The sequence below is a fragment of the Mustelus asterias genome, chromosome 12 (assembly GCF_964213995.1).
Source record: "Mustelus asterias chromosome 12, sMusAst1.hap1.1, whole genome shotgun sequence".
Taxonomy (NCBI): Eukaryota; Metazoa; Chordata; class Chondrichthyes; order Carcharhiniformes; family Triakidae; genus Mustelus; species Mustelus asterias.
This window is the reverse complement of record NC_135812.1, coordinates 75,516,717-75,541,510: the sequence shown is the minus strand read 5'-3', so window position 1 is coordinate 75,541,510 and position 24,794 is coordinate 75,516,717. Positions and strand designations below refer to the sequence as shown.

General features: G+C 41.3%; 1 protein-coding gene across 4 annotated transcripts in view; it reads right to left on the bottom strand.

Annotated features, from left to right (window-relative positions):
• Positions 1–23,511, bottom strand: part of LOC144501581 (nuclear distribution protein nudE-like 1) — a 46,326-nt gene extending 22,815 nt beyond the window's left edge. For 2 of the 4 annotated variants that reach the window (XM_078225445.1, XM_078225443.1), the window contains exons 1-2: positions 23,317–23,461; positions 8,216–8,313 (exon numbers count right to left, since the gene is read on the bottom strand). In XM_078225445.1, the coding sequence (XP_078081571.1) occupies positions 8,216–8,301 (86 nt within the window). In that variant the 5' untranslated portion in view covers positions 8,302–8,313; positions 23,317–23,461. Of the gene's footprint in view, positions 1–8,215; positions 8,314–23,312 lie in introns of all 4 variants that reach the window. The other 2 variants (XM_078225444.1, XM_078225442.1) reach the window with 2 other exon arrangements.
• Positions 23,512–24,794: the final 1,283 nt, after the last annotated feature.

Sequence of the window (24,794 nt, the reverse complement as noted above, 5' to 3'; positions counted from 1 at the left end):
AAGCTCATCTAATAGCACTGAGGTTGCAAACAGTCTGAGTCAGCTTCAGACAATTTCCAGTGACAGAAATGGTGGTCAGGACACAGTTTGTGGTGAGGAGCAACAACAATGGCTTCAGTTTTCCCAATACGTACATTGGAGGAAATTTCTGCTCATCCAGAATTGGATTTTAGATAGTGTGACAATCAGAACAGTAAATAATGGCTCCTAACAAATGTGATATTATAGCCTGCCCTCACCACACTGTTACATTATCTAGCAGACAAGTGAACAATTTAAACTGACTATTGCAATTTTGTTCTTTTAATACATTGCATATTTTACATCTGACGAAAACTGAGTCTTTAAAACCCCTTCTCACAGGTCTCATGATCATCATGGAGATAAATCAGAAAGTAGATGCATCCAATACTTTATTCAGTAATGTTCCACATCAGAAACTAAGCAATTCAGAGCAGAAATATTTTCGCTGCAGGCTTACAGTTGTACTTAGAGCTGAGTAATCATCATCTGTAGTTTGCTGAAATCATGGAATTGGTAGTACAAAAGCTCATTATACACAGTAGAAGTGGAAAAACTCGAGTCACGAATGTTTAACTGAACTGTGCTGTGTTAGCTTGTTGAACTCGGTTAAACAAAACATTGCCAAATTTGATTGCACAAATCATGTCTGTTATCGCATGATTCAAGTGACTGCCTGACAGCTAAAGCCACAGAAATGTGTAACGTCAAGTGACTTGGACAAAAAGGATAGAAAATAAGGAATTGTGACTAATGCTAAAATTTAAAAAAATTTCAAATGAAAAGGACAGCAGACTAAGTTATGAATTATAGTAATCCAGATAATGGTAATTATTGAAAGTAAAAAGTAGTGTGCTTTGAAAATGACCCATAATATTTTCCAATTGAAACCTGATTAATGGTAATTTGCAGTGAAAACATAGCCCTCAGCTGAAGCATTGTACAACTTTGCTCGAACGGATTTAAACTATTAAAACAAGGAGGCATCATTCTCTGGACAAATCCAAGATGCAAATTCTTGGACCAATTTCATTCATAGAATCCCTACAGTGCAGAAGGAGGCCATTTGGCCCATTAAGTCTGCACCAACTTTCTGACAGAGCATCTTACCCAGGCCCTCTTCCCCCGCCCTATCCCTGTAATCCTTTTTTAAAAACATTTACCAGGGCTAACCTACACGTCTTGGGACACTAAGGGGCAATTTACCATGTCCAATCCACCTAACCTGCACATCTTTGGACTGTGGGAGGAAACCGGAGCACCCGGAAGACACCCACGCAGACACGGGAGAACGTGCAAATTCCACACAGACAGTCGCCCAAGACTGGGATTGAACCCGGCTCTCTGTGCTGTGAGGCAGCAGTGCTAACCACTTTGCTACCCATGGTGGTTGAATTATTGATTGAATAATTATTATAAATTGGCACAAAATTTTCTTGAATTACCTTTAAATGTTTAAAACATTCCACGCATCACAGGGGACACAGTTTAATAGGAGGTCTGCTATTTAAGGCAGAGAACAGGAGAATTTTCTTCTCTCAAAGGAGCATAAATACATGAAATTCTCTTCCCCAGAAAGCAGTGGAGGCTGGATCATTGAATTCATTCAAGGCAAAGTTGGACATAGACAAGGGAGCCATGGGATATGGGCTGGTGGGCAGACACAAAGTGGGGCTGTGACACAACCAGATAAGCCATGATCTTACTAAATGGCAAATCTTACTGTGTTTAAAAAAATCTTACTGTGTTTACCCCAGTCCAACGCCGGCATCTCCACATCTTACTAAATGGTGCAGAAAGCTCGAAGGGCTGAGTGACTTACTCCTTTGTTCCTAAAAGAGTATGATGTCAAGTAGTAACAGAGGCTACATGAAAAACAACTGCAAGCAAGGTTAAAAAGATTTTGAATAAGTTTTTAAAAATCAGGATGGATGGTAAGGCATTTAAGAAAAAAGTTTTGTAAATTATAGCTGAAAGGTCTTCCATCGATCCAGCAGCTGCAGTAGGCCAGAGCATAGAGGGGGCATAAGGAGCTTGGATTCAGACACTGCAGAGGTAGAGTCAGAGCAGAGCCATTAGACAAACTGCTTAATTAGACTATAAAGTTAACTGTTAATTTTTAGAAAACAAACCATCTTTTTTGACAATGCTGTGATAACTTCACATGCAGAACCAGGAAGGATACATCATACAATTCTGAAGTAGAATATTTTGACTAGATAGTGTGTGTCCTATAACTATTTCTCACACATGCACACCCACCCCTATTTGCATCAATTAATTACATGGATCACTTACAGCCACTAATAAAGTTGCCTGCGTTCAGATCTATAAGCAAAGAGTAAGACCTGCAAAGAAAGATTTTAATATTTTTTGAACTGTTTACCTCATAGCTTCTTACATTAAGTTCTTGAGGGCACATTATGCTATCTTTCAATTTGTGCTGACTTTAAGGGAACACACAGTAGAATCCACTTATGGCCCAGGTCTACTGTATTATATATTTTCTCAAAATATGCTTCAGCGTCACCTGATGAATCAATGGATCTATAGTGTTATTGTAGACTCGATGGACTGCTCCTGTACAGAGCATGGGCTCGAGGGATCATATGGCTCTTTCATTTCTGTAACCATTTTTGTGATTTCATGATAGTCTGTGAACTTCTGGGGGAATCATTTTGAGGTTGTCGGTCTATTGTGTCTGAAGAAACACTTGTAATCGTCTAAAAATAGATCTTCTGGCACCTGATCTTAAAGAGTGCAGTAACTTTACATTTTGCTTGCAGCTGGCGAAGAGCTCCAAGGTTCAGATTTTAGAGGTATTAACTCAATGTACAATTAGCTTGATATCAATTACAATGGTGGTGAGATCATTGCCACCATTTCAACAGTAAATTAATTGAGTTTTTTTAAAGTAAGCAGCAAAATGGGTCAAAGCAGTCAGGAAATAGTCACAAAGAAAGAAACAAGAATGGCCCAACTATATGTGGCAGCACCAAAGCTTCTGGCACTAACTAAAAATAGGACACTAAAGCAAATGATTTGTATCATAATTTTGTCAGTTCAATAGCAAACATCTTGCATTCAGGAAAAGCAGCGTTAGAATTTTGAACATTTTTTGCCCAAATGCACTTTGGTTCAACACTGACAAAATATAGCATTTCCACATAATGTGCAGTAAAACAACATCTGATATTGTTCCAATCCAAATCATGTGATTTGATCACAAGGGGTTCCATGCACCAGTAAGCAGAAAAAAAACAAGTCACCTTTCCAGAAATAGAATCAAAAGCTAAACTCCACCAGTACATTTTCTATGGAACACTGCAGATTGGAATGTGGTTCACAGACAAAATAGAGATAAAGATCATATTAGGGAAACCATTCAAAGTTATCTCCACGTTTTTGTCTTGCAGATATACTCAAACAGGTCAACCTAGAAAATGCCTTAAAAAAACCCTGGCAATTCAAAACAAAAGTACAGTAGAGTATTGCTGAAAAAGAGAGGCATGTTTTGTTGAAGCTTTTGGTCTTGAACTCATCAGGACAATCGCAAGAATGCCAAATTTCAAACTATCACGACAATTTATACTGCAAGAGAAAAGTGTGCTGGTTGATTGGCTGAGACATTGTCATGGAGAAGCAACGGAAAACTATAGGCTCTCTAAGCTCAATTCAAACTGTAATTCAAACAAAGGCAAGGATTTGAACATATAGCTATTGTTTGCAGAGAACAGGTCCCTGTGTATGAATGTCACTTCTTGTGAGTGTAATGATCCACATTATAAGCTTGACTGATAATGAATTGGTTGTTAGTGTAAATATTATCACACTCAGGATTATCCAGCAAGTGGTGCCCAATTTTGGAATCACATCTAACACTGGATGTTTTGGTTTGGGTTTTGCAAGCACGAACTAGTTGTGTACAGTCCTATTTTGAACAACCAAAGGGACATGCTGTTTGATTCAATCAACCAATCACTGGGATTTAAGCACCTGGCATCATACCAGCACTGAAATTCATGAACGATATTGCTCAATTGTGTGATATGCAGAACATTATTTTGGGCTGAAGCATCATCCTGTTAGTGGAACATACCACTTAAGTAAGCACTGCTCAGTCAGTAGCAGCACGAAACTGCTTCTTTAACATGTTTGAGATATTTTGCCATACCGGGGTGAAATAAGGTAGACTGGGCACTTACCAGGTTCAAAATTGGCAGGCTTTGGCCCATTCGGGAGTTTGTGCGATACACTGTGAAGAATGATCTGGTTGGTGTCACCTTATCCTGCAGGGTAGCTTTGTTGTGCTGTATTTCTGGGCCTAGCTTGCACAGTGAGCAAATGGCTGAGGTGCAGTTTTAATGCATGTCCAGATGGGTGGTGTAACCACAGGATTCCCTCAAGGTCCAGTGTTCACTAACATTTGTGTCAGTGTCCGTGAGATTGTTCCGTTTTTGATGGAATGAGCCCTAACCTTCTGCCCCATGCATATTTCAAATTCACTTTTGAAATGGAGCAGACTTATGCATTCCCTGAGAAATCCGCTAATGTGTCTTCATTACTGTCTCCTGTATATCTGCCTAAACTGGTAAACATACACCTTGGGATTCATACAGTTTCATGCACTATATATGAACATATGAATTAGGAGCAGGAGTTGGCCACTCAGCCCATGAGTTTGCTCCGCGATTCAACAAGATCATGGCCGATCTAATTTTAACCTCAACTTCGCATTCCTGCCGAGTGATAACATTTCACCTCCTTGCTATCTACTTTGCCTTAAAGATATTGAAAGACTGCCTCAATCCCCTTTTGAAGAAAATAATTCTAAAATGTCTCAACACTCAATTTTTTTTCCTTCATTTGTCTTAAATCAAGGGCGATCCTTTATTTTTCCAACTGTAGATCTAAGTTCTAGATTCTCCCACAAAAGGAAATATTCACTCCACATTCTCAATGTCAGGACCCCTCAGGATCTTGTATGTTTCAATCAAGCCACCTCTTCCCTGTTCTAAACTCCAGCGGATACAAGCCCAGCCTGTTCAATCTTTTCTCATAAGACAACCCACTCAATCCAGATACTAATCTAGTAAATCTTCTCTGAACTGCTTACAATGCGTTTATATCTTCCCTTACACAAGGAGACAAATACTATACATGGTATTCCAGATGTGGCCTCACCAATGCCTTGTATATCTGGAGCATAATCTCACTACATTTGTATTCAATTCTCCTCGCAATAAATGATGACATTCTATTAGCTTTGCTGCACCCATATACTAATTTTTTGTGAATCATGCACTAAGACACCCAGGTCCCTCTGCACCTCAGAACTCTGCAATCTCTCACCATTAAGATAATGTGCTTCTTTATTTGTCCAGCCAAAATGGACAACCTCACATTTTCCTCACATTATACGCCATTTGCTGGATCTATTCCCACTTAGCTAACCTATCTATATCCTTTTGTAGCCTCCTTAGGCCCCCTTCACAGCTTACTCTCCTACCTACCTGTGTCATATCAGAAAGCTTGTAAATTGATCCTAGCTATTTGTTCACCTTGCAAGCTTGATGCAGAAAGAGAGCCCAAAGCCAAGCTGTGGGACAGTGACTACCCTGATCAGATCACCAACTGCTGTGTATCATACAAACTCATAAATGGGTCAACGGTCGACCTCAAATTACACTAGAAGGGAAAAGTATCTTAAAAATTTGAAGAACAAGTTAATCAAGTCATTGCATGCTGATACTATGCAGTGGCTACTTAAGTGATGTTTTCCACAAACAGGATGCTGCTGTCAGTCCAAAAGGATGCTCTGCTTACCACACATTTGAGCAAATTCATGCTATGAATTTCAATGTCAATGTGATGCCAGGTAAGTAGACCATAAATCCCAGCGATTGATTGTTTCTTCAGCTATTTGTAATAAACAGAGTATAGAGGTATTCAACCAGCCCGCACTTGCAAAAGCCAAAACAAAACATCCACTGTTAGATGTGATTTTGCAATTGTGCGGCATTTGTTGAACAATCCTGAGTGTGCTAATAGCTACAGTTTAAGATAATCAGTCTGGCTTGTGACATCGTTCATTTAGGCTTGCTGAAGTGACATATGCAGGGACCTGTTCTCTGCAAACAAAAGGATTATGGTCAAGTCTTGCATCTTTATGAATTACCATGGAGTCCCTGCTGTTTTCCCCATGGCATCCATCGGCCAGAGTTAGCACTCCAATCAATCATCATCCTTTTCCTCTGTACCATAAATTGTGATCGTTTGAAACTTGACATTCTTGCATTTGTTCTGACGAGTGCAAGATGAAAAGTTTCGACAACATGTCTCACTTTTCAGCAATACGCAGGTTCTGTACTACTAAACAATTGACTACAGAACCCACTTAACTGTAACCACTTGGGGCAAATTCATAAATTGTGATCAATTGGGAATTTCTATAAAGTTGGAAGGAGCAAGAGTCAAAGTAAGTTTGTTTCACAACCTTCATTTGCCTACCTTTCATAGCACACCTTACACAAGAGGGAAAAAAAACAGCCTTAACCTCCTCTCTCACCAACACAATGCTATCAGGTGAAAAACAAATCAAACTGGTCCTGATGACATATTGGCTATTGAACACAATTCGAATGATAGCCTCAGGCTCAACAGTGACTATTCTGATTAAAGTGCGATTTCTCCAAGCCACACAAGCAGGGATTTCAATAAAATTATTTTTTTCACAATTAAATTGGGAAAACAGAACTTTGGTATTGGTTACTTAAAAAAAACGAATCGCAATTAAATGAATTGCAACGAAACAGGCAAATATGTACAACTGAAAAATCAGCCTTGACAAATAGCCTATGGAAAAGACTGCGCCATCAAGTCAATCGAGTAAGTTACAGTTCTTTATTGACTTTCAGAATCTGTTTTAAAAATTACTGTTGAGCAATCACAATTCAGTTTATCTTTTTTTAAATAAAATTGAAATCATTACACTCGCTAACTGAAGTTTTAAAACTCAGGATGACAGAATTTTGGATGTGGTACAGTTCCAAGTATTCACAAAAGTCCATTCAAATTCAGCAGCAGACATGCAACAGAAACCGATAACGCAGATATAGCAAAAATGCATTGAACATGCCATATCCACTTAACATGGCCCTCAGGCCGTGTAAACATCGATCCTCCAAGTGACCAGTCCCAGGTGAATCTCGCCATGAAATCTCACCATGAAGGCAACAAGGAATGTTTCCCTGCATATTTAAACTCCACAGATATCACCACTTCCACCACAAATCATACAGCAGTATCAGGACGACCATGCAATTTGTATACCTACTCCATAAAGGGACACAATATACCGAGTAACCCAGATTCAAAACATTCAACTTTCGCCTTCAGATGTCGCAGGCAGCTATACACCTGCTGATGAAACATGCTAGCAAATGAGCACGTACCATTAGCTTAAACCTAAACACCAAGTAAAGATTGCACTTCAGTCTTTGCTGCTCATTCTACAGGACTCCAGTCTCAGAAGTCAGCAATTTCAGCACAGATCCTACAGCCAAACACCTTTCCGCCATTTTTCTTGTGAGTGTACTAACTTCAAACACATGCCTGCTCTTCACTTAAAAGTGCAACTCCGAGTCTGCCGATAGTTTTCCCAATTCTTTTCCTTCAACCCAGATCTCTATCTAGTTTTCACTCCTAGGCCAAACATTCATTCCATGCTTCGTAAATCAGCCAACCAGATTTTAACCATCCCCAAATCTGTTGTTTTGCACCTACCCAAGCAAACTGCACAGACGCGACTCAAAACTGATGCCTGCTGCAAATGAGGTTTAAATCGGAAAATTAGAAACCTATTATTAGATTTTGATCTTTGCTTTCCCTGAGATAATGGAGACTTTAGGAATATCATAAAACAGATACATATATAGGTTTACAAATGCACACCTAAGTATGTAAACACCCAATTAAGCCTCAAGTATCTCCACACACACATACACTAAACCATACACATATACCTGAACAAACATTTACACTCAAATAGGCACACACACACAGACAATGCACCACAGCTTACCTATTGCACACTTAAGATACAAGCCAGCAAAGAATAATCATTTCACTGTACAATGCAACAATCAAGATGAGTAAAATTTGATGAAAGTTAATACATGCAAGCAATACCAACCTTTTCTTATACTTTAGAGCCAGTTCTTTCCAATACACAACTTTTTCTTCTGCAGTTGCTGGTTCTGGGCTTTCCTCACTATCCATGATGAAATGGACCTAGAAGGGGCAAGAATACATTATCAATATCCGTTTGTAGTAGTTGCCAGGGCAAAGATTAAGAACACAACGGCTCAGATGGCATTAACCAGCAGAAGCTAACAATAAAATCAAACTCAAAATCAAATCAATTCTCATGATTCTGGAAGTAAAACCTATACACCAGTTGTTTAACGTAAATAGACAAGACAATTACATTCTGCAGGTAGTATAGAGCAATGCTGTATCCACTGTTAGAGGGCTAAAACTTGGCTCTTGCTAAAACACTTCAAAATTAGAAACAACAATTTCAACTGCCTTTGTGGTATTAACTCATATCTTCCCAAGTCACTTATGCTCCTGCAACAATACATTTTTAAAAATCTATATTTGTTCTTCATTTTAACGCCACACCTTCATGAACAAATCCATGCCTCCCCCAAAGTCTATATACTAACTCCAGTGCGAGTTGCCAGATATTGGGAGAACATTGTTTGATTTTTTTTCCACCACCTTAATCAAAGGGCATGCTGGCTAATTGTAGCTCTTTTACCAGTGACTACACTAATAACTCAACTTAGATGATGGCTCTAATTAGGGTCTTTCTGGTATACACGGCTCACTTAATCACTGAATAAACTTTCAGAACTGTCACAGGGAACTTGTCTAATACAGTATTAATATAAAATGGTACTCAATCAGCATGGTTCTTAGAAACGGTGTTAGATATTAAACATTTCTCTGCAAACCCATTGCCAGTATTCAAAATAGTAGCTCTAATTAAACTTGAAACCAACACTCAGTGTGACGCGGGTTGGATTCTGCTGGCAGATTTAAAAATATATGTTTTTCTATTTTTAAAAGTGGAACGAAAACGACATTTTTTGAGAATAGTCACATTTGCACTCCACTCCATCCACTGCAAAAAAGTTCTACTTACTAAGATGTTTGAACTTAGGCCGCCACACAAGATCCTAGCATCAAATTGGATCAAGCCGGCTTTGAAGGAATATTGTTTTGCAAATGCACAAGTTAACTGGCAAATTACACAAAGTGAAATCCTATATTATCAACTGGTTTCAAACCAGTAGCATTATGAAACATCATTTATGCAGCAACACATTTCAAATAGAATGGCTAAAAAAAAGCGCCAATGCTTTACATTGGATCATGAAACAAAGACAAAGCAGTTTGTGTTTGCTGTAACAAGATATGGAAGTAAACGAACGTTCAGGTTACTACACAACAGCAAATGGAAAAGCTTAGACTCTCAAAATGGAGCAAGACATTCAACTGCTCTTAAAAAAATCAAGTCACCAAGCTCGGATAAGTCTGTTAATGTGGCATACTGGGGTTTTAGATACAGGAGGAGCTTTTTCATAGTAGTACAAATTAAGTACTAAGTAACTAAGCACAGAAGGATGGAAGAGTGATCCTCTGCAGTCCTTTTGGGAATGTGAAGGTTCTTCATTTTTGACTGGAGTAACATAATTACTGTTTAATATTCCTACTTTGTATCTTGGTGTCCCAGCTTTAATGTCAAATTCTGACCAAATCTCAGTGCCTTTATTAACTTAATTCCCCAAATACCTATCAACATAGATGACACATGTTGCTGCAAGTTGCTAATATAGGACCTCATTCACAAAGTGAGATAGATTAGAAAGACTTGCAATTAAAGACTCACACTTATATGGCATCTTTCGTGATCAAAGTACCTTACAGCCAAAGTACTTTGGAAATGTAGTCAATTTGTGCACAGTAAGCTTCTCGAAACATCAATGTGGTAGCGCACGTAAAATCCATTTTTGTAATGTCAGAGAATGCCAAGTATAACAGATTGAAGACTTCTTATAACTGTGCCAAAGTTCTGGAGCAGTGCTTAAAACTACAAATATTCCATCGGGGTGAGAATATTACCAAGCCGATGCTAGTGGATTACCAAATGGAAACTCAAATGCCTTAAATTATCTCAATCGAAAAACCTGACATTAGGTACATCGTGTAGACCAAGATCACAAGAAAGTGGAGTTCAATTCAATCACGGCTGATCTTATGGCTGATCTTCGACTTCAACTCCACTTTCCCGTACTCCATAACACTTTGCCATTAGTCTTCAGAAATCGATTGATTTAGGTTTTGAACATGAATAATAGTTGAGCTACCACAGCCCTCTGGGGTAAAGAATTCAAAGATTTACCACCTGCTGAGTGAAGAAATTTCTCCTCAGCTCAGTCTTAAATGGCTTACCCCTTATCCTGAGATTATACTTCCTGGTTCTAAACTCACTAGTCAAGGGAAACATTTTATTGACATCCACCCTGTCATGCCCTGTTAGAATTTCACAAGTATCAATGAGGTCACCCCTTAGACCTCAAAAGTCTAAGGCCCAATTATTAACAGGCCCGATCTCCTCAATCTCTCCTTCTAAGTCCATCCCAGAGGTTAACCTGGTGAACATCTGTCACACTACTTCTCTGACAAATATATCCTTCCTTTGATAAGGGGACCAGAACTGTGCATATTACTCCACAGCTGAGGTCTTACCAAGGTTCTATATAACTGCAGCAAGACATCCTTAACCCTGGACTCAAATTCCTTCACCATGAATGTCAACATACCATTTGCTTACCCAATTGCTTGCTGCATCTGCATGCCAGCTTTGAGTTTCTCATGAACAAGGACGCTCAGATTCCTTTGGACACCCACACTTCCCAACCTCTAACCATTTAAAAAATATTCTGCCTTGCTTTTTTTGACCAAAGTGAATAACTTCACACTTATTCACATTATATTCCATCATCCAGCCCATTTACTTCACCTGTCCAAGTCACCTTGAAGCCACCTTGTACTCTCCTCACAACTTGTACTCCCACTCACTTTGGTGACGTCAGCAAATCTGGAAATATTATAAATGGCTCCCACATCCAAATCATTACAGATTGTGACCAGCTGTGGATCTAGCACTGATCCTTGTGGTACTCCACTAGTAACAGCCTGCCAGCCCAAGATTTTTTTAAAAATTAATTCATGGGATGTGGGTGTTTCTGCCTAAGTCAGTATTTATTGCCCTTAAGGTGGTGGTGAAATGCCTTCTTGAACTGTTGCTGTCCAATCCATGTGGTGCAGGCACACCCACAGCGTTGTTAGGGAGGGAGTCCCAGGATTTTGACTCAGTGACAGTGAAGGAATGACAATATATTCCCAAGTCAGGTTAGTGAGTGGCTTGGAGGGGAACTTCCAGGTGGTGGCGTTCCCACATGTCTGCTGCCCTTCTCCTTCTGGATGGTAGTGTAATGAGTTTGGAAAGAGATGTCTAATGATCCATTTATTTCTACTCTCTACTTTGTTTGATAACGAATTCTCAATCCATACAAGTATATTTCCCCCAATCCCCTGTGCTCTAATTTTATTTGCTAAGCTCCTGTCTAAGAATTTTTAAAAGCCTTCTGAAAACCCAAATACACCACATCCAAGTCTTCTTGTATATTGTTCCAGTCCATCTCTGGATTAACCAAACCTCTCACTTTGGTGTCGAGCTCAAATTTTGAAATTATACTTCAGATTACCAAGTTCAAACCAATACCCAAATGGTGAAAAGTACTGGACATGCCTGCTCTGGCAATATCCCAACTTCATTAAAAGTTCAACTTGATCAAGGCTCAACTATTCATAAGTTGTCCCGAAGAAAGCCCAGTCACACATCAAACCAATCCGATTAACATACTTTATTTTTGCAGGACCACAGTTTAATGCAAATTCAGTGGTGAATGCCACACTTTAAAGTTGTTACGGTAAATTGTTCAGGAGAGACTGCACTATCCTGTTTAATTTTACAAACTGCATGCCATGTAAATTAAATGACAGAAGGGCAACTGGTTTTACAATGACAGTTCCAAACACAGCAGCAGCATTTCCAGGCACTGGTATTGTATTTGAAATCTCACTACACCAGTTTTTACAACTCCACAAAATCTTATAATACCCGTCTAATATAGCATAATTCTTAATCATTTACCATGCAATGCAGAAACATCTCTTTTAAATTAGGTATTCTATGTTGCATCTAGTTGAATGAACTAAAGACTTTTGCATAATTTAAGCTTTTGCATGCATATACTTCTGCAAAGAAAAACAAACAGCAGCTCAGCTAAAACTTACTACTACATGGCAATGACAGTATAACACCAATTTATTTCAGTCTAATTAAAGCCACACACACACTCCTTCCTCCTCCTCTCCCCACCCCACCCCCCCACCCCAAGTGACCAAATGCTTCACAATTTGTTAAAGTTACAAACAGAAGCAACTGCTTAAACTAAGAATATGCCAGGTCATAAAGACAGATTGCATCATAAACTGAAAGATGTAACAAGACTGCACTGAAGGACACCGGCCATGGTTATTGCTTCTGTGCTCACCGGCCAGTAAGTAATGTGGCTTTCATTAAAGTGGATAGGCTGAAAACTAGAGTCAGAGAAGGGGAACGCCCATGTCATTATTTCTAGTTTTTAAATAACTTTTAGCATGAGTTAGAAGTTAAAGAGTAATGTCATATGTTCCATAGCTGTGCCACCACAAACTCTCATTCTCCACTGAAGGAAAAAAATAAAAAATGAGGGAAAATGGAGCTCATGGGAAACTGCACTCAGAATTATATACTAACGAGGGTTTTAGAGTTTTCAAGCTTCATATGTTTCAACATCTGTACATAATTTTGTTGATATATTTACTTGAAGACTTCAGTGCTGTGGATGATAAATAAGTAGTCAAGTGATGTGATCCCCTGGATCTTGGCCATTGATACTTTCTGTCATAGAATCTATAGTGCAGAAGGAGACCACTCGGCCCATCGAGAATGTATTGACCACAATCCTACCCAGGCCCTATCCCCATTCTGTGCCAGGTAGAGAGAAGTGCACATCATCTGACCACCTGGATTCACATCAAAGGTGGGAGGAGGAGGAGGAGGGGGGGGGGGGGGGGGGGGGCGGCTGTGATGCTGCACCTTTTGTGTTCACCATCACCTTGTCAAATAAATCCACAGCATCAATTTTCCAAGCTGTGCAACGTTCTTCCCAGCTTTCACCAGGCTGCAGCATATCAATGTCACTGTTTGCTCAGATGTAATGCAACCTCAGGTTTGCTCACACAAAAACTGTTTGGTTTCACAGAACACAACAAACTCCTTTTAATCAGTTTAACTGAAGTTGTAATGAGAATATGCTTGATTGCTATGCATATGCCCTATCCTGCAGCTCTAAGCCTCAACTGCAATAAATTGAACAATTCAAGTGACTTGCTCAATTCACAGTGTGTTTAACGTAAATATAATCAACCAATTTGAAACAGCGTACCTTCATCCTACTCAAGCCAATTTAACGGTTATGTCAAAAACCTTGATAAGAAACTGTAATTAAATTGATTACAACAGGTTAAAACTTATTGCCCTAATTCACATTTAGTACATCCATTTTAATAAAGATTAAATGTCTAGTCACATATTAGACTATAAAGATGATTTCTTGTTGCTGGATCCAAAAGAGCCACAGCTTTCATTCCAAGCAAATAATAAAGGTTAAGGCTCCAAGTCAATGACTTTTCATCAAAACTGGGGGGGAAGTTAGAGATGTGCTGCAGTCTACTAGTCGCTTGGATTTGGGTTAAACCATTTAGGACGGAGGTGAGGAGACATTTCTTAACCCGAAGAGTGGTGAGCCCGTGGAATTCATTCTCACAGGAAGTAGTTGATGCCAAAACATTGAATGTATTCAAGAGGCGGCTAGATATAGCACTTGGGGCGAATGGGATCAAAGGTTATGGGGAGAAAACAGGATTAGGCTATTGAGTTGGACGATCAACCATGATCGTGATGAATGGCGGAGCAGATTTGAAGGGCCAAATGGCCTCCTCCTATCTTCTATGTTTCCACGTTTACTACATTTCTAACTTTACCAGTTCTGATGAAAGGTCGTTGACCCAAAACCTTAACTCTGTTTCTCTCTCCTCAGCTCCCGTACGGTCTGCTGAGTGCTTCCAGCATTTCTGTTTTTAGTTCAGATTGCAGCATCTACAGTATTTTATTTTTCTGCTAGAAACTGTTTGCATTAGTTCTTTTCATGATCCTGGGGTCACCATTGGCAGAAACTTAACAGGACGAGTCACATAAATATTGTGGCAACAAAAGCAGGTCAGAGGTCGATCAGCAACTCGCATCAGAACTCCTCAAAACCTTTTCACTATCTACAAGTCAGGAGAGTGATGGAACACTCTTCACTTGCCTGGAGAAATACTTGCGAAGCTCGACACCAATTTGGATAAAGTTTTCCACTTGATCAACACTCCATCCACCATCTTAAATATTTCTCTCTGGTGCACCGTAAAGCAGGCATGTGGAAATACCACCAGCTCAAACCTCCTTCCAAGTCATTCAACATCCTAACTTGGATGTACATTGAATAGCTCCACAAAGGGTTGGCAGGCTCGATGGGCTAAATGCTCTCCTTCTGTTCTATATCATTTGAGATTCTATAAAAAGTACAATACTGAGAGTTACATTATAAACGTTCACTAATAGTAAAATTAAGTCTTGATATGTATACTAAAGCTTTAACACTAAACACCTTTGAAGTCTTACCTTCAGTAAAACAGGCCAGTGTGTTTTAGGCAATTTCTCACTAAGAATCAAAGCAATGCCAATTGTAAGTACCACTGCAAATGAAATGACTGTCATGAGAACATAAATAGGTCAACCCCGTAAGTGTCTAACACTATTCAGCAAGATTATAGTTGATCTGTAATCCAACTCCATAGATCTGACTTTGCCCCATATCCCTTAATATCTTTGGTTAACAAAAATCTATGCATCTTGGACTTAAAATTAGCAAGTGATCAAGTAGCAATTGCCATTTGCAGCAGAGTTCCGAACTTCTACCTGTGTGTTCGTACATGCACATGTGCATGCATTTTCTAACGTTCCTCCTGAAAAATCTGGCTCTAATTTTAATGCTGCGCCTCCGAGTACTAGATTCCCCATTGCAGCAAGTTTCTATCGATCCTACCTCTGTCCTTTGCTACCTTAAACTTTTATCAAACCATCCCTTACTTTTCTAGATCCCAGGGAACACAACCTTATGTAATCTCTCCTTGGTACCCAGGTTTCATTCTGCTAAATTGGTTAACTTTAATCGGTTCATTCTGCTAAAATTGAAAATACTATGTAGGCAAATCAAGAATGATCAGTTTGCCATCCTTAGATAAGTCAACAAAATATATATTTATACCATCATCCATTAATCCAATTGATCAGAAATGAGGCAAAAGTGAAGTGCTAGTCTTGGCTCTGTGATAGCCTTCTCGTCTGAGTCAGAAAGTCAAAGCCCATTTGAGAAACATTTTCACGTAGTCTGATACTTCAGTGGGGCAGTAATGGAGTAATACATTTTTCCTTTTTGAAAAAATGTCAAACCGAGGTCTCACCTGCTCTCCCAGGTGGATATGAAAGATCACATGGCACTAACTGAAGATGAGCAGGGATCTCTTCAAGTGTCTTGGCCAATATTTATCTTTCAACTAACTACCGTTTGAGAGACTTTAAGCAAATTAGTTGCTGTATTTCCTTTTATTAGTGTATACATTTCAAATGTACTATGTTGTCTAGAAAACGACAATGTGCCGAGGCCATGAAAAGCATTACATAAATACAAACTCTTGCGTCATTAGACTACTTCCAATTATAGTCTCTTTAATAGTACTGACCTGTTCTGCTAACAGTATTGTGAACAGCTAAAAGAAACGGCCAAATATAATATAACTATGGGAGAAATATTCTACAATAATAGGTCCTTTTGCTCCGAATCTTTACATTTAAATGAGTCTTAGCTTGTCATGCTTTATTTAAGAAAGATTTAGGAACTATCATAAATAAATCACTTCTCAAATACCTTGGTTCATTTACCACCACAGGTAGAATGTCTCAAACCGACAATCTCTGGACTGTGTCTGTCGGAAAAGCAGCCAGCATAATCAAGGACCCCACGCACCCTGAACATACTTGCTTCCACCTTCTTTGTGGGAATAAGATACAAGGTCTGAGATCATGTACCAATCAACTCAAGAACTTCTTCCCTGCTGCCAATTGGGCATTTTGGGTTGGGTGTGATCTGCTGGTAGCTTTACCCTATCTTCTTGTGCTACTAGATCACCGAGACTGCCCGGGTTTGCTATGGGTTCTTGTTGCTGATTTTATTATAACATACCTTTGGTAGGATAGCAAGAAAGCCCCAGTGGTATCTTGGTTTGATGGAAGACATCTGAAGGCATTTTGTTTTTCAGCATGCCCCTTTGTTCGACTTGAAGCAGGTTCCGAGTAAACTAATGTCAGAACCTTCTATACCTAGACTGGTATTACCTCAATATAGTCACCCTTTTAGCATGGAGTGGAGAGTTTATGAATTGCAGACACAGTTAAAACAAGTCCACTTTCTCTTGTTTGTAGGTCGAGCAATCCTGGAGACCAGTCCTTCATTTTTTTTTGCAGTAGTTAGGTTTATTGATGGGTTTAGAAATCATGCTGCCGGGATGGGTTGGGTCAGGCTGAACTGGGTGGGGTCAAGGGTCATTGGGGCCACCCAGAGCATGAGAAAAGACTGACAGTGAGGCTGATAACAACAAGGCACCTAGCCAAACAAGCTGGTATGTTACTCATTTAATAATTAAAATTTATGCATTACAGCTTATAAGTGTCTGGTTTTCTGATAGCTGCATTTGAAATACTGCATCTGTATCAAAATACTGTAAAAGAAAATATTTAACTCAACTACATCATTGATGAAGGTTTTCAGTCTACAACCTATATTAATCTTCACAATGTCATTCACTCAACTTCAATATTTTCAGTTGTCTATTCAATATAAACAACTGAAATCCTCTTGAGCAGCTGTGCTCCTTTCGTCTATACCCTGCAGCAGTGACAGATAAGACACTAAAGTAGATAGGAAATAGCGATCAATTGTTCTCACGTGCTTCAATAAAACATACATTACAATGAAACATAAGTACCTTATCAGCAATGTAATATAAGGTGGTCTCTGATCACTTTCTTGTATCAATTGTCACGCCCCCAACATCACCTCCTTCTGTGTTGACCCCAGTAAAGATAATCCCCTAATTTGCTTACAACTACACTTTCCAAATGCCCACTATCCGGCCTCCGTCCCTCCGTTTGCCACGTCATTTTTGCAGCTGCTGATTTGCTCTCCTCCACCTTTGATGCTCTAATCCCCCAATAAAACCATTGCTCTCCCTCACCCTGGCCTTTTCCCCAGTCCTGCCCTCCGCTTCCTTAAGTACAAAGGACACAGATGTGAAAGGATGTGGTGGACAACTGGTTTATCCACTTGCTGCCAGATCAAGCAAGGCAACAGAAAGCACTATCAGATGTCTGTTAAATGTTTTTTTCCTCTATTACACACTGTCTTTAAACCCACCTCCCTCACCTACAACAAGTTCAAGTGGGCTTTTTACTAAGATTAAGACAATCCGACCAGCTCTCCCTGCTGCTTTCTTCCTTTCCATTAGCTCACTGGGCCAAACTTCCTCTAAAGATCTCACTTGCCCAGCCCTTAACTTGCATCTTTAGTTTCACTGTTAGCTCTTCTCATGCTTATCTTGTCTACAAGATCAACCGGTTTCTACTAAACTGCGGACCACACTATTTCCCTTCCAGTCTCCTATGTTAGCTTATATTGTTAACAGTTTTCCTGCTTCAGGTACTGTCATTCTTTCTTTTAAATCTGCAATCATCACCCCCTCCTCAAAAATAACACAATCCATGACCTCATCATTCATACAAGCTACCATCCCATCTCTAACCTCTCTTTCCTCTCCAGACTCCTCGAATCTTTTGTCATCTCCCAGATCCGTTCCAATCTTTCCCGGAACTCTCATATTTGGCACACTTCTGACTTCTGTCCCTGTCACATTACTGATTGGTAAACTTTGCCTCCTCATCCCATGGCCTTTTGATCTAGTTGCCCGCACTACCTTCCTCCAACACCTCTCCACTATCGTCCAGCTGGTGGTAATGCACCCACCTGGTTCCATCCTTATATATCTAATCACAGCCAAAGTATAATTTGCAAAGACTTCCCTTCTGCTTTCTCACCGTTACCTCTGATGTCCCCAAGAATCTACCCTTGGCCCCTTCATAGTTTTCATCTCAGTGCCTCTAATGCCGCCTGGAAACACAGCACTTTTTTCACATGTACACTGACACCCAGCTCTACCTCACCACTGCCTCTCTCAATTCCTCCACTGTTGCTAAATTGTCAAGACTATTTATCCAACATCAAGCACTAGATAAGCAGAAACGTTCTCCACTTGGAATACTGGGAAGATTGAAACTGTTGTCTTTGATCCCTGCTCCCATTCCCTAACCATTGACTTCATCCCCTTTCCTGCCAACTGCCTGAGACTAAACCAGACCATACAAAACTTTGCTGTATCATTTGGCCTTGAGATGAGCTTCTGGCCATATATCCATGCCATCACTAAACTAATCCCACCTCTGTAACATCACCTGACCATTCCTGGTCTCAGTTTGTCTCATTCACCCACACCTTTTGTTACCTCCAGACTTGACTACCTGCAACACACGTCTGGCCAGCCAACCTTGCAATTCTACCCGTCTTAAACTTGAGATCATCAAAAACTCTCCTGCTCGTACCCTTCCTCACACCAAGTGCTGTTCACCGACCACCCATGTGCTCACTGACCTACGTTGGCATAATTTTAAAATTCTCTCCCGTGTTTTCAAATCTCTCCCCAACCTCCCTAACTCTGTAATCTCAGGCCCCAGATATCTGTGCTCACCTCATTCTGATCTCATCCCCAATTTTCACTGCTGCATCACTGATGGCTGTGCCTTTAGCTGACAACGTCCTAAGCTCCAGAATTCCTTTTCCTCTCTACCTCCTTTCCCCATTTAAGATGTGCCTTAAACCAACCTCTTTGCCATGAGCTCAAATATCACCTTATGCGGCTTGGTGTCAAATTTTGTTGTATAATGCTTCTGTGAATTGCCTTGGATGTTTTAGTACAATAAGAGTGCTATATAACTCTAGACCATTGTTAATAAACTGAAAAATGAAACCTACCGAAAACAAAACTATCCCCACAGCTGATAAGTTAAGCACGATTTACGGAAAATATATTCAGAGCCTTTCCAATTCTCAGCACTCTTATTTACTTAACATTACTTTTAGTGAGATCAGATAGTGGCAAGACTTAAAATTCAGGACAAATTCTGGATTCAGTTTGCTCTCCTGACAAGCTGCAAGGATTTTCACAAGTTTGGTTATTAGTTCCTTGTGGGTACAGACACACAGAATAAAACTATACACGTGCTAGCATAAAACAATAGCTGATAACAATACCAAGTGTAAGAGATGGAAATATTCTTAGAATCTTAGAAACCCTACAGTACAGAAAGAGGCCATTCGGCCCATCGAGTCTGCACCGACCACAATCCCATTCAGGCCCTACCCCCATATCCCGACATATTTACCCACTAATCCCTCTAACCTATGCATCCCAGGACACTAAGGGCAATTTTAGCATGGCCAATCAACCTAACCCGCACATCTTTGGACTGTGGAAGGAAACCGGAGCACCCGGAGGAAACCCACGCAGACAGGAGGAGAATGTGCAAACTCCACACAGACAGTGACCCAAGCCGGGAATCGAACCCAGGTCCCTGGAGCTGTGAAGCAGCAGTGCTAACCACTGTGCTACCGTGCTGCTGACCTGACTGAAAGATCAGCTGACTGTAAGATTCAGCTCACCTGACTGTAAGGTACACTCTGATATGATTACATAATGTTGGAATACAGCTTTTTCCTTACACTTGCCAATATTACCCCCATAGAAACATCCAAACCTAGGACTTGAGGTCCAAAATTGGAAAAATGATCGGTTCTTTACCGTCATAATATAAATTTAAAAAGCAAAGTTATTCAAACAGCTCTAGAGGGTGGTGACTCCTGTACTCAACTCCCAATCTTCAAAAAAGGTACAGATTGGATGGAAGATGTATTAATTAGGTGAAGTGTTCTTTCTGGATCACAAATGAACTGACTAAGAGAATCTACATGCTGCTGACTCAGTACTGCTGTCAACAACAGAAGGATGGAAAATATAAATATACCTTAGTAATAGAGAAAAAACACTCACTTTCTTCAATAGGAGGCATTTTGCTTTCCTGAAACAAAATTGATACTTCTACTCAAAATACCAATGATGTCACAACATGTTTCATATGAGTTATCATTTTATAAGTATAACCTTGCAAAAGTATGGCACGAAACAAGTATGGCAAATATCTCAATGTCAAGTCCAGTTTCACTGCATTTCGACAAAGGTATGTTTAGGACAGCTACTGTCAACAATCCAATTCCAACTTCAAGTGGGGTGACAAATGAAACAGTGCAGCTTCCATTATTCACACTTCATTTCTTTGCCTTTCTAACAGCCATCAGAACTTTTACAGAACACAGTCTGGTTTGAGGAGTCATCCTGACACACGCCCAACAGTTGCTTTTCTTACTTGTGCTGCATTTTGCTTCAACGAATGCAGCAGGTTTATTAGTGTATACAAATCAGTTGCTACAGGAACAGATTTAGAAAATCTGCTGCATTCAAATCAGACAATACTCCAGCTGAGGCCGCACCAGTGTTTTGTACAGATTTACTGTAACCTCCATATATGTTATTTATAAAGCCCAGGATCCAATATGCTTTAAACCACTTTCTCAACCTGTCCTGCCATCCTCAATGATTTATGCAAATATACCCCCAAAACATTCAGTTTCTGCACTCCTACTTTTTGATGCCTCTCTTTATTCTTTGAACAAACTGTTTCACTTCAGACTACTCTGCATTAAAGTTCATCTGTCAGGCATCTGCCCATTCCACAAGCCTGTCTGTATTCTCTTGAAGTCAACCACTATCACATTTACAATTCACAATATTTCCAAGTCTTCAGCTTTTGTGCCCTGTACACCAAAGTCCAGGTTATTAATATACATCAAGAAAAGCTGTGCTCCTGACAGCAGCCCCTGGAGAACTCCCACTATATACCTTCCTGCAATAAACGTGCTTCAGTTTATTTATTCATGTACACTAAAGAAGGTTAAAGAACAAACTATGAAAAACATCTGACAGAAACTGGCCACAAAAGATGGGAGTGAACGGGAAATGATTTTGTACATTGGAATTTCTATTCCAATTTTATTTTTTGTTCACCAACAAACTGAAGCTATAACATGACAAACATTTGTGGCTTTATGGTGGTTTCCAATGGAATCACGTAGTGCTTGAGAACCAGCTCCCACAGCCAACTTCAGGAAGTTCATGACAACTCAACGCTATCAAATATCAATATAACTTTTCATACTGTTACTGCTCTATAATCAGACCAAACGGCCAGGGAAAGAGAATACTCCAACTGGAAATAGATCAACTCACGAGTGCCTTCACCAAAAATAAGCCAGCAATAGCAGTGTTTACACCTTTATCTGCAGAGTTCAAACTGTATCTAATGCTTTGATGACAAGCATTAGTGCGACTGACACTTGGAGAGGGGAAACAAAATTTCCCCCACCCTGGGGCAGGCTGACTGACGGACGCAATCTCCCTGGGTTTGTCACCACCCAGGGGCTGAGTGTCTGTCCCATTTCAAAAATGTTTACAGTACAGGCCACCATTCAGCCCATCAAGTCTGCACCGGCTCTCCGAAAGAGCATTCTACCTAGTCCTACTCCCCTGCCTTATCACTGTAAACTTGCACATTCTTTTCGATAAAAATCCAATTCCCTGTTGAATACCTCGATCGAACCTGGCTCCAATATCCTCTTGGGAAGTGTGTTTTAGACTCCAGACATCCTCTGGGTGATTTTGTTTCTCATTACTTTTACTCCTTTTGCCCTTTAATTCTTGATGCTCTCTTTAGTGGAAACAGTTTTTCACTATTTCCCATGCTCATGCCCCTCAGGATCTTGAATATTGCTTTCAAGTCTCGTCTCAGCTTTCTTTTCTCCATGGAAAATTGTCCCAATGTATTATAACTACAGTTCTTTATTCCCAGAATTACTCTTGTAAATCTCATCTGGACTTTCTCCAATGCCTTCACATTCTGCGAGCATGGCACCCATAATCGAATGCAGTACTCCAGATGAGGCCAAAGACGGGAGTCACTGCCTGTGATTCAAATTCAACATGATCTCCTTACTCTTGCATGCCCCTAATAACAAAGTCCAAGATACCATATACTTTAGTAATTGCCCTCTCTCAACATGCCCTGCCTTCTTCAATGGCTTATGTACATATATTCCTAGGTCCTTCTGTTCCTACTCATCTTTCAGAGTTTCTCCCTTTATTTTATACCATCTCTCCACAATCTGCCTGCCAAAATGAATCACTTCACACTTCCTGGCTCCATCTCTAAGGGGTTGATTGTCCTATTCCCCTGGGTCTGTCCCCACCCAGAGGCTATCTGTCCCATTCCCCTGGGTCTGTCCCCCACCCAGGGGCTGTCTGTCTGTCCCATTCCCCTGGGTCTGTCCCCCACCCAGGGGCTGTCTGTCTGTCCCATTCCCCTGGGTCTGTCCCCCACCCAGGGGGCTGTCTCATTCTGTCCCCGGGTCTGTGACTATCCCCTCGCTGACAGCCAATCAGGAGGTAGAATGGAGCCGGCAGCCAATCAGCAGTTGCCGAAGGGCCGATTCCAGCCCCAGGACCGGCAGTTTCAGGCTGGACTTTTACCCCAGGGACAATGGGTGCCCCCCGGGGTCGGCTGGAATGGGCCAGGCCGGAGCTCTATCCGCTCCAGAGCCCCCCTCCGGGTGAAGGCCGGCAGTCAGGGACAAGGCGCCGGCCGCTGACAGAGGACGTGGCAGCTCCGGGCAGCGGGAGTCACTGCGGGTTCACCCAGGGGCGGGGAGAGTAAGTGATCCGGCTCCTACCTACACATTGCCGACACGAAACCGCTGCTGTTCCCGCCGTTAGCCGCTCCGCACCGTCACCGTCATCCTCACCGCCCCTCACGGCCACTCAGCCTCGCGAACAGCACCACTTCCGGCCCGCGCCTCACTTCCGCTCCGTGCTTCATTGGCCTGCAAAGCGGTGCGCGCAGGCGCAGAGGCGAGCCACACCCTCACTGACATCACCACTCATCAACGTCATCCGCCCCGCCCCCTCACTGTGCCAACGGACCACCCCCTCTGACGTCACCCTTTATCTGAGTCGCCCACCCCGCCCCCTCACTGGACCTCTCCCTCTGACGTCACCACCCATCTGAGTCAGTCGCCACGCCCCCTTACGCCAGCGGAGCGGTGCGCGCAGGTGCAGTGGCGGGCCACGTCCTCTGACGTCACCACCCCGGCATCTTCCGCCCCGCCCCCTCATTGTGCCAAAGGACCTCTGACGTCTCCGTTCCTTCTGCGTCACCAGTTCCTTCCCGGATCAGTGGCCCCGCCCCTGTGTGTTTGCCCCGCCTTCAATGTTTAATAATAAATCATTAATCATGAAAAATTAATCACTCTGAACAGGCTGACCAATCTTTTCCATTGAATAACTGGCCAAAGCACCCTGCTTCCTGTCACCCCATCCTCTTGCAACTCGGCCAACGTTGTCTACCTGATACGCTGCAAGAAAGGATGTCCCGAGGCATGGTACATTGGGGAAACTATGCAGACGCTGCGACAACGGATGAATGAACACCGCTCGACAATCACCAGGCAAGACTGTTCTCTTCCTGTTGGGGAGCACTTCAGCGGTCACGGGCATTCGGCCTCTGATATTCGGGTAAGCGTTCTCCAAGGCGGCCTTCGCGACACACGACAGCGCAGAGTCGCGGAGCAGAAACTGATAGCCAGGTTCCGCACACACAAGGACGGCCTCAACCGGGATATTGGGTTTATGTCACACTATTTCACATAAATATTTCTGCTTTTTTCCTCCTGAGTCTTTATCATGCGATCCTAGAATCAGAATTTATGTCACACTATTTGTAACTCCCACAGTTGCGTGGACCTGCAGAGTTTCACTGGCTGTCTTGTCTGGAGACAATACACATCTTTTTAGCCTGTCTTGATGCTCTCTCCACTCCCATTGTTTTGTTTCTTAAAGACTGGATTAGTTGTAAGTATTCGCATTCCAACCATTATTCATGTAAATTGAGTCTGTGTCTTATAAGTTCTGTTTGTGAACAGAATTCCCACTCACCTGAAGAAGGGGCTCAGAGCCTCGAAAGCTTGTGTGGCTTTTGCTACCAAATAAACCTGTTGGACTTTAACCTGGTGTTGTTAAACTTCTTACTGTGTTTACCCCAGTCCAACGCCGGCATCTCCACATCATGACCCCATCCTGATACAGCCCTTCCAGGAAAGAGAGAATTGCATTTATATATCGCCCTCCACAACCTCAGGGGTTCCAAAGTGCTTCAC